This window comes from Morone saxatilis, unplaced genomic scaffold (assembly GCF_004916995.1).
Source record: "Morone saxatilis isolate NCDOM2014 unplaced genomic scaffold, NCSU_SB_2.0 Contig9, whole genome shotgun sequence".
Taxonomy (NCBI): Eukaryota; Metazoa; Chordata; class Actinopteri; family Moronidae; genus Morone; species Morone saxatilis.
The window spans coordinates 19680330-19695336 of NW_023340268.1; the positions used below are offsets into that span (position 1 = coordinate 19680330).

Genomic DNA, 15007 nt, shown 5'->3' on the forward strand with positions numbered 1-15007 from the left:
AAAAAGGTCGGGAACCACTGGGCTAAAACAAGCTTTGTAGAACTGTGGAGTTAAATGATAACTGTCTAGTAACCTTTGTCACATTTCACATAGTCACATGATCCATTATTAATAACAAGACTAAAGACCTCTGCACAATCGTGTTAACACACTGACTCTGAAACTTCCGTCATCAAAGTTTTTGGAACAGGGTTGATTTTCTGTGTTTTTTCGCACCAGTCAAAAGAAATAGAGGATGAGGACAGCAAACAGAGAGAGGGAGAGCGACAGTGTGGAGACAGAGAGGGAGGCCAGCTTAGCTTCTAAAGCTGCGGTGCCAAATGCAAGACGTGGGCAGTGACTGGCGACAGCCTGCGGAGGAACCTCCAGTGGAGAGAAGCAAGGGATGAAAATGAGAGAGAAGGAGCGAGAGACAGAGTGACAGCAGGAGAAGACAACTCCTTTATCAACAGGTGAAGCTCTCCTTGTTCCTAACACCCTGGATCCAATATTTCCTTTTTCCTTTTCTACTTTCAAGTGAAAGGACCACAAAATCATCCTCCATCTTGAACAAACAGAATAATAAAACAAACTGGACTCAGAGTGCAAGGTTTCCATGGGTATAAACATTTGGCCTGACTGTGGCGCTATATAAAAAGTTAAAGGTCCGGTGTATAACATTATTATTCAGGTTTTCATGAGTGTATAATCACCTGAAAATAAGATTCTGTCCAATCACTGCCACTTTTCCACAAATTCGACCAATCATTTTAGTTTCCTGTGCAGAGCAGTCATACGCCACCAAACCCATTTCCTCCAAACAGTGCAATTTTATTATCACTGGAACAAGTTCAACAAGGCACTTTAGGCCACAACAATCCCCGAAATCCTGGAGGGACAACACTAAATCCTACACACAAGGAATGAGCAAAGTTGATAACATTCATCCGGAGGGGAACATAAATGTCTGAAGAGCAATATATGAGTCATTCATTTTCCTATTTACATATATGTACATAAATGGTACTGTACATACTGTATATGTATGTACTGCATATACTGTATATACCATCTTGGGTGTCTGCACACTGGTACAACTAGTTTAATTTTAACGTGTCTTACTACACTATTTCTCATCTATTTGATTCACTGGATCAATGACAATTGAAATGATTTTGTTATTAGCCAGTGTGTATAACACTGGTGTGTCTACAATCTCTACCAGATACAGTGAGTATAGCCTTGAGGTACTTTTCATTAGCTGTTATTTATAGAATTGGAGTTGAAAGTTGAATGACTTCATTATATTAAGTAAACGACAAAAGCCAAAAATAAAAAACTTGTGTTTCATCTTCAGTGTGTGTGTGTGCGTGTGTGTGTGTGTATGAGTGCCTGTTTATGAGCTGTTGTCCAGACTTGGTGGGGAGGATGTTTGCTGATGGTCTTTGCTCAGTCTGGAGTGATAAACAGGTCCTGCTGGGCCCAGAGCCATCTATACCCTCTTACTTATGGTTTGAGTGTGTTTGTGTGTGTGTGCATGCGTGTGTGTGTTTGTGCAATGATCTGAGGACCCTGAGCTGACTGAAGCTTTTGTCCTCCAAGATGGCTGATCTGCTCTGCACACCCCAGCCTGCAGCCTGTGTTGGCCTTCACTAATTGACAATTGGAGTTTGACTTTGCACACCGGCCTCCTCTCCACCCCTGGAAGTGTGTGTTCCAAATACGCTTTACAGAGTGTGCCCGGCACCCATGTGTGGAGAACGGAGGACTCTAAACAACAGATGCAGATGTTGGGTTGGGTCACTGTTGCCTTCTTATGACTGTGGCTATTAGTTTTAATGGTAGCAAAGGTGTAACAGAGGGTAAAACACACCAAAAGGATTTTTCTATCTGTTTTAGTGACAGAATTGGAGTTTAATAATCACATAAACTAAAAGTACATCAATCATTGAAAGATACAGACAGGGACTGAAGTTGGATCTGTTATTTCTTCCAGTGAGGCAGAGTGTGAATCTAAGACTGGCAGATGCCAGCCTCCCGTCCCATATTTGTCCTGGTGTCCCCTCACGTATGCCTGCTCCACTTCCAGGAATAAGGAAGACAGAAGGGAGAAGCGGCCTCCACAAACACTACGATTATGATGGTGACTCACATTGTGCAGGGCCTTGTGGGTGATTTACGAGGGGGGCCGCTGCCAAAAAACAAGTTGTCAAGTCTGGAACAGGGAGTCAGCGCAGCGGTGGGGAGGTGTGTTTGCAGACCGCCCCCTCGTCCGCCCCAAAACCCCAACCCCGTCCCTCTGATGTCTGTGTGTCTTCGTTAATGAAGAAATTCTGGTACCTTAGTGAGACATTGCTCTCAGCTGAGCAGACTCTGCCTCCTCCGTGCCCTCAACCCCTGCACAGTCATACAGCCGCCCCACCCATCCGCAATCCCATCAGGCCTCTGGTTTCACCTTCCTTGCACTGGGCTACTACTGTGATTCCTGATCTGCAGCAGAATCCTAGCTTTCTGCATCTTTTGAGAGGACATTTTCAACAAGATGGTGTATGCTACAATATAATTTCCAACCCAACTCATACTAGAGTTCAGCAAATGGCCTAAAACCCAGCACAGCCACACTGGATAGGACTGGGACTGACAAATTTGAGACCCAATACTGACCTGAATCTGTAAATTTTCTTTACTTCATCCATTATTGACCATTCACTTCCCAGGCTAATGGAGCACATTGACTTTCTGGTTCACTCTGTGTCTTTTCCTCTTTCCTCTAGGCTGTATAAAATCTCCTTGAACACATAACACTGCAAACGAATGGCTAGAAAGAGGAAGGGGGACATTTTTTTAATAAATTATATTTGAAAATAACCAACACAAACACAACCTGAGCCTAAAGCTTTACACAAGAAAATTGGCCTGAACTGACCTAAAACCTGCTACACTGTTGGGACCTTTGGGTGAATGGCAGGAATAGGCAGAATTCTTGTACATACTTTTAGATCTTTAAATGTTTTTAAAGGTCCAGTGTGTACCATTTAGGAGGATCTATTGGCAGAAATGTAATGTTGAAATGTATGTTTTCATTACTGTGTAATAAGAATTGTTGTGTTTTTGTTACCTTAGAATGAGCCGTTTTATCCACAGAGGGAGCGGGTCCTCTTTTATGGAGGCTACCATGTTCTACAGTAGCGAAGAAGTGAAAACCAAACACTATAGATAGGGCCTTTTGTGTTTTTTATTTTCATTTTATTTGTATGGCTTCTATTCTGCTCTTATTATTGTATTTTGGTATTCATTTTTATATTTAATTACATTTTGTGTATGATGGCTATCATTTTACTCTGTCTGTCAAAGCACTTTCTTATTTTAAGTTTTAGTATCATAGTTTGCCCTTCATGCTTGAAAGGCAACTGTTTGCTAACATGTTAGCCATATCAACTCTATAAGATAATACATCAATGGGCCCAAATTGGCCAAACATCTATTCATATGGGTTTAAAAATCTCAAATACAACTGCATTATTTGATATGACATTTGTTATGCAGAAAATAGAAAATAATGTAATTTGTTGTAAGTTGGCTAAAACATGAAAAAACACTGGTAGAGTCCTTTAAATTAATGGTCACCAACCTTTGGTTAAGGCAAAGGGTATCCAAGGATAATGTCCGGGGTCACAAGATGACTAAAGGATTAAGAAAGAGAAAGACATTTGAAAAACATATTGGTTATTCAAAACTATAATTATTTTTTGCTGTTGTTTAAAGGTTCAGGGTGTAGGATTCAGTGGCATCTAGTGGTGTAGTTGGAAATGACAACTTACTCCCTTTCCAAATACAACGGACAAACTACGGTGGTCTGCAAAATGTGCAAAAAAAAAAGAATGGCCCTAACTGGAGCCAGTGTTTGGTTTGTCCAAGAAAAGCAGAGCATATTTTGACATGCTCACAATTAGTGTACACACTTATAACCTATGACATGGGCTCCCAGATCATAAGGTTGGGAACCTCTGCTTTAAATGTAAAGTCGGATGCTCTCCTTTTCTGGCTCTTGAGTATATTATAAATCAATCTTCAGCTTATTGTGTTTCCTACTGTAACTGAGCAATTAATGTCTATGACACAGAATTGTACAAATAAATGCCCTGTAATATTCCCTATGTGGTAATACACCTCACAGCCTAAAAATCAAACATGACCTGCAGGTCAGTCTATGTAAAAACACTACTGCCCCAATGAGAGAGTTGTCTGAGGGGTGTTTTTGAACTACATGAGCAATTTCACACATTAGGAGGACTTGCTAGCCAGCATAAGCTAATGTATGTTTCCTCCGGTCACCACAGTGATGGTGACACCCTCTCACCATCCTGACAGGCCAGTCCAGTTAGCTGTGGACAGTCACACAAGCAGAAAAGACTTGTAAGCAAACTGGTCCTCACTGAAGTAACATTTAGCAGAGATGCATGATATCCAGTGTGGTCTGAGTGAGAAAAGCGTGTCTTTCACTCATTGGTCCCTGCGTTCACACAAGTCACAAATAGTAGCCTACTATTGGAGTAATTTGCTGATTATAAATATGTCTGAATGATGATTACAGTGGACTTTGTTTGATTTTTCTGGGTAGCCTCTCAGTTTTGATAAAAGATAATAGTAAAAATCCTTACATTTTACCAGTCACAGACTGAAAGGGGAAATACACACAGGTCTGTTTATAGGTGTTGGAGAGTACTACTGTTTACGTGTGAAGTCTGATAAAAGTGATGTCACCAGAGTCAGTATCGATTGGGGCTGAACACTACAGGTTTGAAAATAGGGGTGTGGAGTTAGAAAGAAGTGAGCTGACCAGACCTTTACTTGAAGCTAGCGGCTCAAGGCTGCTACTAGGATAACCCACCCAAACCTCAGGAGAAGGATCCTCTCTCCTGAAGACCCCAGATCTGTGAGCCAATTGGGTTTGAGCAGGAGTTGTAGTGTATGGAGTAGGCTACGTAAACTTTTGCTTATTCCACCGTAACAGTCCACCAACATCAGTTTCTTTTTGTAGACGAGAAATAAGCAATCCAGTTGCTGAATCTTCATATTGCTTATATTAGATCTACAAAGCTTTTCTTAAATAAATTAAATTGTGTTACCAACATGAAGCAATTACGTTTTAGATTAGTTTTAGATTAGCAGAGCAGTAAGCATTTAGCTAGCATTTAGGAGGACAGGTATGTGTTCTGTTCCTGTTTCCTGGTGCTGCAGTTGGACCCTTTAAATCACTGGTGCTGCTGCAATTTTTTTCCTTCTGTTTTTAACTGACAGTGTTCAATGCTAAATCAATGCACTACTAAAATAAAAATGAGCTTATTGATCAATTTCTCAAAATTAAATTATAATCCTTACAGAAATCTAATCCTGTTTTACCATTTATGGTCAGTTTTTATTTCAGCAAGTCATTTCATGTATTTACATTCAGTAATTTAGATTGTTGGTGGCGGAGTCTGCCATTCATGAGCTGGATTCAAACTGCCTACCTTTGCACAAGGGAATTACAGAAAACGATGCATTTAATCCAGCTGTTTTTAATTCTGTCTCACTGATATCAACCTCAGGGTTTATGGTTCCCTACTGCTTTTGCTTCACGTTTCGAAGTGATTAAACAATATATTATTGTCTTCTGAAGTCATGTGCATAATTAGGAATAAGGCAGTTTTGGTTCCGTTGTTTTACTTTCTTACAAGCTCAATCACCCCTTTGACATAATGTTACACCACTTTTTGTTGCATTAGCAAAGGGCACAAACAAGAATAAAGCTACTGTAGCACTGATTATGTTTGCAATCACTTGCACCATGCATAAATATAAATGATTTTGTACAAATAAGAACTTTAAAAAAAAAAGAAAATTATACACATTTCTGAACAATATCACTGAGAAAATGTAAATACATTTTTAAAAGAGTGGACCATGGGGCAGAGAGGGTAAATCCTTGCATCTGATTGGCTCTATCTGCCCTGAGTATGTGATCACCTGAGAGCTGTTCTTAAAAGTTACACTTACAATTCACTGCACTCCAAGTAGAAGTCAATTGCCGATGTATTCTTCATTTTAGTTTTTTACTCCCAAGTTGACTCTTTTAGAACATTTTCAAGTGCAATTCTTAAAAATTGGATAAATAGAGTCAAGAATAAAAAAAACACTACACAGGCCTCCCTGATCTTGACTTTCACTTTAAGTTATTTCTTCAGTTTAGTCATGGATGTCATCTTCTATAATTTTCCACCAGATTTATAGTAGTAAAGTGTACTCATTGTAGATAAACTATAATACAGGATAACACTCCACCTTCCAGAAGCACTCTTCACACTCTTCACAGGCAAACACTGCTCCCTTGTGGTTCAAATTATAAAATCTTTTCAACTGTGCATGGTGCACATTTTCATCTGTACAGAACTATTTTCTTTTACAATCATTTGACCATTTCAATGGTTAATGAAAAAATTCTTAGAAATCTGTGCCATCCACATCAGGACTTTCAGTATTATGCAATAAACCTGCATGCTGGGTACTCCAGGAGAACCTGTTTTCATTGTAGGCCAATAGCCTTTGGATGTGATCCAAACAGACTACATGAGTGAGTTCATTGACTCCAAAGGGCTGGTATAATCACTACTCTTGGCCTTGAACTCTTCAAGGTTGTAAACTTCCAAATTTATAGCCAGTAAAAATACGAAAAAGAGCAGCAAAAGGGCTAAGAATTAAAATTTTACTGCTTGCAATCATTTTCCATTTCATCCTGCCATTTTAGGCCACTGATACCTCTGCTACCAGGTTGTGCTGACAGGGCATAATATAACCAATCATGCGTCACATCACTTTGATTTTAAACTTGTTTATTAAAAATTCCAGACACATCTTTAAATATTGAGACGACATGCAAAGGAGACAAATGGCTACACTCATTACAGTCATCAACCTTGTTACCATCATGAAAAAACAAAACAAAACAAAACATGAACCTATTCATGTAAGACATGTTAATCCACCAAACCATGTCCAGTATGGAGAGTAGAGATGAAGCTGGTTGGTGCCTGAAATTGGCTCTGATATGGTAGATGTTAAACACCATGTGGACTGTGCAGGTGATGCTGACGATAGCGGGTCTCAGCTGAATTTGGCTTTAGAGAAGTCCATCTCTGGGTGCTGAGCCATGAACCTGCAGGGACAGAAGAAGTCTGAGTCACAAACAAGGTTGTTGCCAGAGCAATTGTTGATTGAATTTTCTGTTTTTATCTACAGATGCTGTGGGCTGGCTTCCATATTGAACCACCAAGTTTCTACTGTAAACCAAAAACTGGCTGTAGATAGGGCCTTTCGCATTTTTGATGACTTTCACAGCCACCGTAGTTTCTCCTGCACACTTCACAGTCCGTTCTCATTCCCAGCTTGTCAAATATAGGTGCCAGTGGTGTTTAGTTAGTTGCAATCTGCACTGCTAGATGACGCGAAATCCTACACACTGGTTTAATGCTTTACATAATATCTCAAACACAGCTGGTTTTATTTCTGGATTTTCAACATTTCCCTGCTGGGCACAAACAGTTAAGTTTTTTTGTCATATTTACTGAAACCTTCACTATATCCTGACAATGTGTAGACAAGAAATATGGGTAATTGTTGAGCCTCATTACCAGGGCGTCAAACGGAGATGCTATGGGACTCATGACTAATGAGACTCAACAATCAACAATCTTCAAGCCTCCAACCCAAAGCATCTTTTTATCTTTCTCAGCTCTGATCGTTTGTTTTTGTTCAGGCCCGGTGTATTCTTGTAAATACCATCAGGAGCACTAGGAGGAGCCAGAGGAACCTGTTTTTTTCACAGATTATCCGTCTTGTGTACTACTTTAAGTTTCAGCAATAATGACAAAAAGTTATTTTATGAAAGTTACCTTACTGCAGCTTTAAAGATGCATGATTCCTCTGAGATGAGACAACACATTTGATTGGACAGACACAATGTGAACTTTGCGTCAATAAAGCAACCCTGAGCAGCTATCTTGACTACAGTCACCTTATAAAACTATACAAGATCCTCAGAGGCAGCTTTAACAAGCTTAAAGAGGAAGTAGAGGTCAACATAACAGCAGACACGTCTCCTCTGGTCTGATCTGAGAGCAGCAGAGGAGGAAGAGGGGTCGTTTACTACCAGCAGTGATAAGAGAGCGTCCTTCACGTCTGTCTCAAGACTTTGACGTTAGCCCACATCCAGGTCTTATCTTAGTTAACTACTGCTCTGTGTAATATTTGACGGGATACGTCATGGATGGACCACTCACTGGATGGAGGCTACTGCTCCTGTAGAGTGTTATGTTTTGAACAATCAGCACATATGTTCATGAGGTTAATGTACCATTTTAACACAACTCTGCGTTCTCAAGTATCAGGAGCTGTAGCAGTTCTTTAGTATGCAAATTAAAAGAGCACACCGGGGGTTTTATGTTTTACTCCATTTACCATGAATGGGATATACTTAACTTTATGGCCGCCCATTTTCTTTAAGTATACCTTTTACTCTCGAGATGGCTGTTGGTTTCTATGAAAATGAGCTTGTAGAGACTTGAAACTTGTTTGACCAAGGTAATCCATCACAGGGAACAACGTGCTGCCTATAGTCTTATTAAGGTTACCAGAATTTGAAACTCTGATACAATACTAGTATAAAAAGACGATAGTCAATTATACCTGTCCAGCAAAATGTTTAGTGTTTACTGACCAACTACTTTAATCTGTTTCCCTAGTTATTCCTTCAAAGCAAAGAGCAATTTTACTAAACTATTAGACAGTAACATGAAGGAGTGAAAGATTACAACTAGTTTCTGGTCAGATGTGTCTCCTTGAACCAGGTCAACCCCGTCTGTGCGAGGCAGAAGGTGGTACAAATGCCACACTATCTTTTATTGCCTATAGTTACAGCAGGGGAGCCTGGCCTTGAGCAGAAGCTGGGAACACACTGAGGACGAGACAGGCAGCCTTCAAATTCACTCGTCTAATAAAATCTTTATACATCATAAAGCTTCTGTTAAACTGACTATTGGATACAGTGTCGGCTTTGGAGAGTTAGCCAATAAAGCACCATAGATTTCGGCTGACTGGGAGAATAAAAAGACCTTTCAAGCTTCGTGATAACAAAAACCGAGCAGGTGTATTACTTGGCAGAGACGTTACACTGGCAGCTTACTTTTTAAGAATGTCTTGTTTCTTCTGCTCTTCAGACGTTGGCAGGCCCATTGATTTCTGCCTTTGGTCATACATCATCTTCTCTACCATCCCACGCGTCTCTCCGTCCAGGTCTGACAGCTGCATGGCAGGAAAAACACACAGTGAGGACGGGGCAGAACGTGTGGGAGGCACAATACACCTGAAGGCTTAAACTTCATCTTTTACCTTTGAGTTCTCTGGACAGACTTTCTTGGTGTTAATTTCTGGATCTGTGGTAACAATCTTGCTCCACCACTCCATTTTATTAATCTGAAATGTAAGAACAAAGTTAGGCTCAACAGTCCAGCAGTTCTTTTCGTCACTTTGTTACTGCTGACACAGACCAACGGTTAGTATCTGTCCACAACTCTGTTTTTACCTTTTCCAAGTGGACAGTAACGACCTTGCCGTCGTCGATGAGCCAGGAGCTTTCTTCTACCTTCACCTCGTTGTAAAGCTGGCCGTCGATAACGGGAGGGTGTCCCTTGAGGCCGACCTTGATGGAGCGTCGCTGGATGTCCACCACTACATCTCTCCCCTTAATGCGGAACTTGACGTCGAAAGGCACTGTCAGCTGTAGGAGGATATTAAAATTATATTGTATATGTTATATTACATAAATGAAAGATTTGTCTAGGGTTACCCCCTTATAGTCGACCCACTTTTCATTAGTCAGATAGTTTGCGAGCTGCGCCTTGTCACTGGGACGAAAGTATCAGGTGACTGTTGCAACACGGACCTTTTCTCTTGTAACACAGGGAGTCACTTACCGCTGCACTGCTGCACATGCTAACAGTGCTAGCTGCTGCCACTAGCTAGTTAGCGGCCCTACTAACTGACTGTACCCAGACTGGGAGCTCGAAGGACAGCGGGGGTTTTAACACTACTCTTAGTAGATTTTAAATTCAGACTCCTGTGTACACTACCTGCTCCTAGCCGGTGAACATAGCGGAGCATTTAGCAGCTAAATGTTGGACGTGCATTCATCAGGTGGGCAGAAACACGACTGCATATGAATGATAATGCTGCCATCCATAACTACTGGATGTATGAATAATAAGCTACTGCTATAAAAAAAAGGCCTTCTATTAATTTAGAGGGAGATGATATGTCAATGTTGTGTTCATAGGTTATCTCTGCTGCCCCCAGTTATTTCAAGTAAGAGTGAAGTGCTTTTACAAATTAACATTAATATTAATATTAACATTACATAACGCCTTTCCCACCCAGTCAATGGTGTAAAGATATACTGACATGTTAGGTGAACATTCTCCACTATTTCTGACAAATTCAGGCAACAGTTGGAATATAAATCAATCAAAAGGGACATTAATGAGCAGACCAGTGGCACAGGTACAAGAACTCGCACATCAGGGCAGAGGTCCAGGCATGTAGAACTGGGCTGGTTGTTACAGAAAAACAGTGAGGGAAGGAAGTGAGGATCTCTCTCATGATCCAGGGTTTTTTTGGTAAATATCTGGCTGCCTGAGCCGCAAGATGATCAAGAAACACCTACTGAGAGGATTAGTAAACACAAATGGGCGTTGTAAAAGTACTTTGATGAGTCAAAAGGCACTCACGTCAACTTCAGACAGACTCTGTGTCCACTTGTAGTTTGGCAGGTCAGCTCCGTTTTCTGCATTAGGCTTCAGTTTATCTTTGTCCTTCTCATCCTCCTCTCCCTCTGAGTCAGACTGCGGAAATGGAAATTAAGATGAGTACTTCGGCAGAACCTGATTCTGCTGCTCATCAACACCAAACTGCAACCTTTTTACACCGAACCTGTTCACTCACCCCCTTCTCTTTTTCTGCTTTGTCAGATGACTTTTCTACCGTTGTTGTTGCATTAACCTTTTTCTCCTCTTCTGTCTTCTTCTAGAATATACATAACACAAAGATTAAAATAAAGTAACGTTCACGACACAACAGAGGCAGTAATTCACATTAAAGCCACACGGCTCACATGTTGCACCTTGTCAAGTTCAGACTGAAGTTTCTCTGCTTCTTCATCGGTCAGTTCCTGAATTCTGGGACCGTCATCCTTTTTGCTCTTTTTTCTCTCTTCCTCTGCTAGCTTGGCGGCTCTTTCGGCTTTCTCTTTCATCTCCTTCTCCCGTTTCACTCGCTGCTCTTTGTGGACCTTCTGTGCTAGCTTATTGTGGTGGGCAAAAGCATCACTGACGAGCTGAAAGAAAGCGATGGCAGGACATTTGGCGTAAGTGGAGGTGCAGTACATAGTGTTAAACGCCACAGAGGCTGCAGATGCAGTAAGATCTGCTCACCTTCTCTGCAGCACTTGCAGCTCCTCCATCACTGTCACCACCCGTGAAGAAATCGGTTTTTCGGCGGAGGAAGCTGAAAAATGTGTTTACTAACTGTTGAGAGAAAAACAGGCAGTCACAAATGATGACTTTTGTATTTGAGCATTGGTATGACTGGACAGTGCTCCATTTACACACACACAGCACCAGACAGACCTATACATTAACAGCTTTATAACCTTACATTCCCAGATTTACATCCCACCTTCTGTTATTTATTGTTTGATCTATCTGCAAATTATTACATTAAATTTGGTATAGCAAACTTTTTTTTATTAGCAAAGTAATGTGCGGAAGAAAAAAAGTCTGGCTCTTGTCGAAATGTCAGCCATTTCAGACCACCCACACAGGACCAGCATCTTACTGCTACACGAAATAGTTCAAATATCAAACGAATATTCACAGCCTTTAGTTAGAGGAGAACAGACCCACCAGAAAGTGAGTTTAACAGGAAATAAAATGAGATTGTATTGAGACTTGGCGCTGCTTTGTTAGTCACGTGTGCCGAGTTCAACACCCCATAGATTTAAAACTACAGCTGCTGGTCTGTCCAACAAGAGAGCCCAGTGATAACATTAGTCACAACCCTGTAAAACCGCTGACATCGTTTGCTTCCACTGCATGCTTACAGGAGAGGGGTGCTAGCTTACGAGCTAACTAACGTACATTACACAGCAGCTTTAGCATGTCAGCAGCACACTGAGTTACCTCTTGTACTCCTCCTTCGTGTTGTTGCGCCATAACGAGCAACATGCCGTCATACTTCTCTTCATCGTCACTCATGTTGGTGGTTTACAGAGAGGAGGAATTAAACGCTAGCTGTGAGGTGACAAGCGAAAAGTTGGGTTAGCGCTTAGCGACAATGTGAGGCCCGTAGTCACGCTACTCACTTCCTGGAAACAAACCCCGCCTACGCTTGTTTCGACCAATCGTAGGAATGGATTTTAAGTGACAGCCGAAATATCCAATGAAGTGAGAGATTTGGTTCAGGGCGGGACTGAGGCGCCCAGGAAGAGTGAGAATTTTCGAGAAGAAATGTATTTAATTATAATATAATTTTAAATCACGATATTATCCAATTAAAACAGAATGTATAATATTAAATATCTAAATATAAAAATGAATGTAGTTGCTTAATTCATTTTTAATTGCCCAGTTCATATCGACATTATTGTGAACATTTATAAAATTATATCAGCACAACATGTACCAATAATAACTTGAAATAAACAAAGATTTTGCTTCAGAAAAACTCATTAAGTGGAAGGTGACTAGGCTAGTGGAATAGAATTCTGAAATTACAATTGTTGTTGTTGTAGGCCACCACTAGGCTTTTATTTATTCATTCTTTCAATTTTTGACAACAGACAACTTCTCTTGCCATACAGTACAAGTACAAGTGTCACTAATAAGCATAATGATGATGACAAAGGTTTTTTTTTTAATGTGTTTATTTATTTTATTCATATGTATTTTTATGCCATCTACAATCTTATAAAACAGAAAAGCAACATAAAAACAGTTTAAGAATAAGCCAGCTACCCACCCATTTAAGACGTTAAAACTAAATGTATTTTTAACGTTATATTATTAGTGCTACCATAGACCATAGATACAGTATCATTAGAAAGTGTTACCCATAGGTGCTACTGGATGAGTTCACAGTCCACAGCTCTAGCCCAGATTACATATCTGAGGGGCCCTACACGAAATGATTGCACCTTAATTAAGATAACTATTTAGTATTTCCAATACACTTTGTTGCCTGTATCTCAATTTGTTCTCATGACAGAAAATCTATAATTATAACATGGGAGTTAAATGACCCAAAAATCAAGTAAAATAAATTATTGGGTCCTTTCATATAGGTCCACGGTGTATCTGGGGCACAGGACAGGTGCCAGCCTGTGCCTTGACCCCACCAGTCCTTGATAGACCGGTACAGGCTGACTTAATGACTGAGGCAAACATGATAAATGTCATTCACCCCACAAGCTTCTGTAGTTCCCTCTGCTGAGCCTTATCGCCACCACGTGGAGGGAATCTAGATCCTTCTGTAGTGCATGGGAAGTCCACAGTCCCTTTTTTTTTCAAGCGCAAGGGCTTAAAAAGGGAGGGTCAAAGCTGACCTTGTCATGAGCAGGTGACATCCTGGATAAATAGAGCCTGAGCTTATGAAGTTGTTACACTGTTCATGCTGCTTTTAGCTGCTAACTGACCTGTTTTCTTTCCATTTTAGGGGCATTCTGCACATAGTTCTTCCTTCAGGATGTTTCCTCTGGAGGAGATCACAAACAACACATGCTCTTCTTACCGGGATCAGCATCCTCACACTATCCTTTACAACATCTTGAGCGGGAGGGACAGCGGATACTTCAACAACAAATTGAACCACAGCGCCACGGCCCACAACTGCCACTGTGAGCGGAGGAGGACAGTTTGCCTTAAGGACCCAAAGGTGACATGCCAGGTTGCCTCCAGTGTGCTCGTCAAAACCATCTGCTTTGTGAGGAGTTTACCATCCTTCAGTCAGCTTCCGTCAGGAGATCAGTCGTCACTCTTAAGACACTGCTGGGTTCCTTTATTTGTTCTGGGGCTTGCCCAGGAAAAGATAGTCGTTGAAGTGACGGATGTACCAAATTTAAGCATCCTTAGACAGATTCTGCTCGGACCAGGACGCGCTGAAAAGGACACTGACCGACCAACTCTTGCAGGAGTCCACGAACTGAGAGCTGGCTTGCATCAGCTGTGGAATCTGGATCTCAGCCCAAAGGAATACGCCTACCTGAAGGGCGCTTTGTTGTTTAACCCAGGTAAAACACCTTTTTATTGGTTGTGTTTCAACACCTTATCAGTTTGCTGGATACGAGCCTTAACACATACTTCTCTTTATCGCTTGCAGCTGTTGAAGGGTTGAGCGCCTTGCTGTTCATTGAAGGCCTTCAACAAGAAGCTCAGAGAGCTCTCCAAGAAGTCATCCACCTCCTGCACCCGAATGACGACGTTCGCTTCAGCCAAGTCCTTCTGGCAGCCTCCGCCATTCAGACTGTCAGTCACAGCCTGGTCACAGAGCTCTTCTTCAAGCCAGTTATCGGCAACACAAATATGTTACATTTATTAACAGAGATGTTGTTTGTGCAATGAGACCCCGGTGAGAAAGCCTTGTATGAGTGAGTGTTTTTTTATACAGTGAACCTAGTTTAAGAAACGCTTGAAATAAATCCTTTGATACCTTCTTCAGCTTGATGAAGTTATGCTTTTCAGAATTTCATGACTTCTGTGAAATCATAAAAAACAACTACACTTTGATCAGATTACTTTAATGGGTGGGGATGGGGTGTTTAAAAGTGGCAAAACAAAACAGCATGGTCTGATCCTAAAAAAGAAGGCTTTGACTCCCTCATGTGGCCCATGTGGAAAGCACAAGCAAACAACCATTCCTCCTTTTGTTTCACTTCATTTACGTT

At 41.0% G+C, this 15007-nt stretch overlaps 2 protein-coding genes across 4 annotated transcripts; one reads left to right on the forward strand and one right to left on the reverse strand.

Annotated features, from left to right (window-relative positions):
* Window positions 1-6834: 6834 nt before the first annotated feature.
* On the reverse strand, window positions 6835-12461 carry nudc (nudC nuclear distribution protein). Of its 3 annotated transcripts, none has more exons than XM_035681741.1 (9): window positions 12249-12461; window positions 11502-11594; window positions 11192-11404; window positions 11014-11091; window positions 10800-10913; window positions 9599-9793; window positions 9406-9489; window positions 9200-9318; window positions 6835-7174 (listed from the first exon to the last, which is right to left on the reverse strand). In XM_035681741.1, exons 1-9 carry the CDS (start codon window positions 12321-12323, stop codon window positions 7123-7125), a joined length of 1023 nt encoding a protein of 340 aa, XP_035537634.1. In that variant the 5' UTR covers window positions 12324-12461; the 3' UTR covers window positions 6835-7122. The 3 variants fall into 3 exon arrangements, with proteins under 3 accessions (XP_035537634.1, XP_035537633.1, XP_035537632.1); XM_035681740.1 differs by having other exon boundaries at window positions 11014-11094; XM_035681739.1 differs by having other exon boundaries at window positions 11183-11404.
* Window positions 12462-13583: 1122 nt separating this feature from the next.
* nr0b2b (nuclear receptor subfamily 0, group B, member 2b) lies at window positions 13584-14705 on the forward strand. Its single transcript, XM_035680826.1, has 2 exons — window positions 13584-14353; window positions 14443-14705. The coding sequence occupies exons 1-2, from the start codon at window positions 13810-13812 to the stop codon at window positions 14682-14684; spliced, it is 786 nt and encodes a 261-aa protein (XP_035536719.1). The 5' UTR covers window positions 13584-13809; the 3' UTR covers window positions 14685-14705.
* The last annotated feature ends 302 nt before the right edge of the window (window positions 14706-15007 follow it).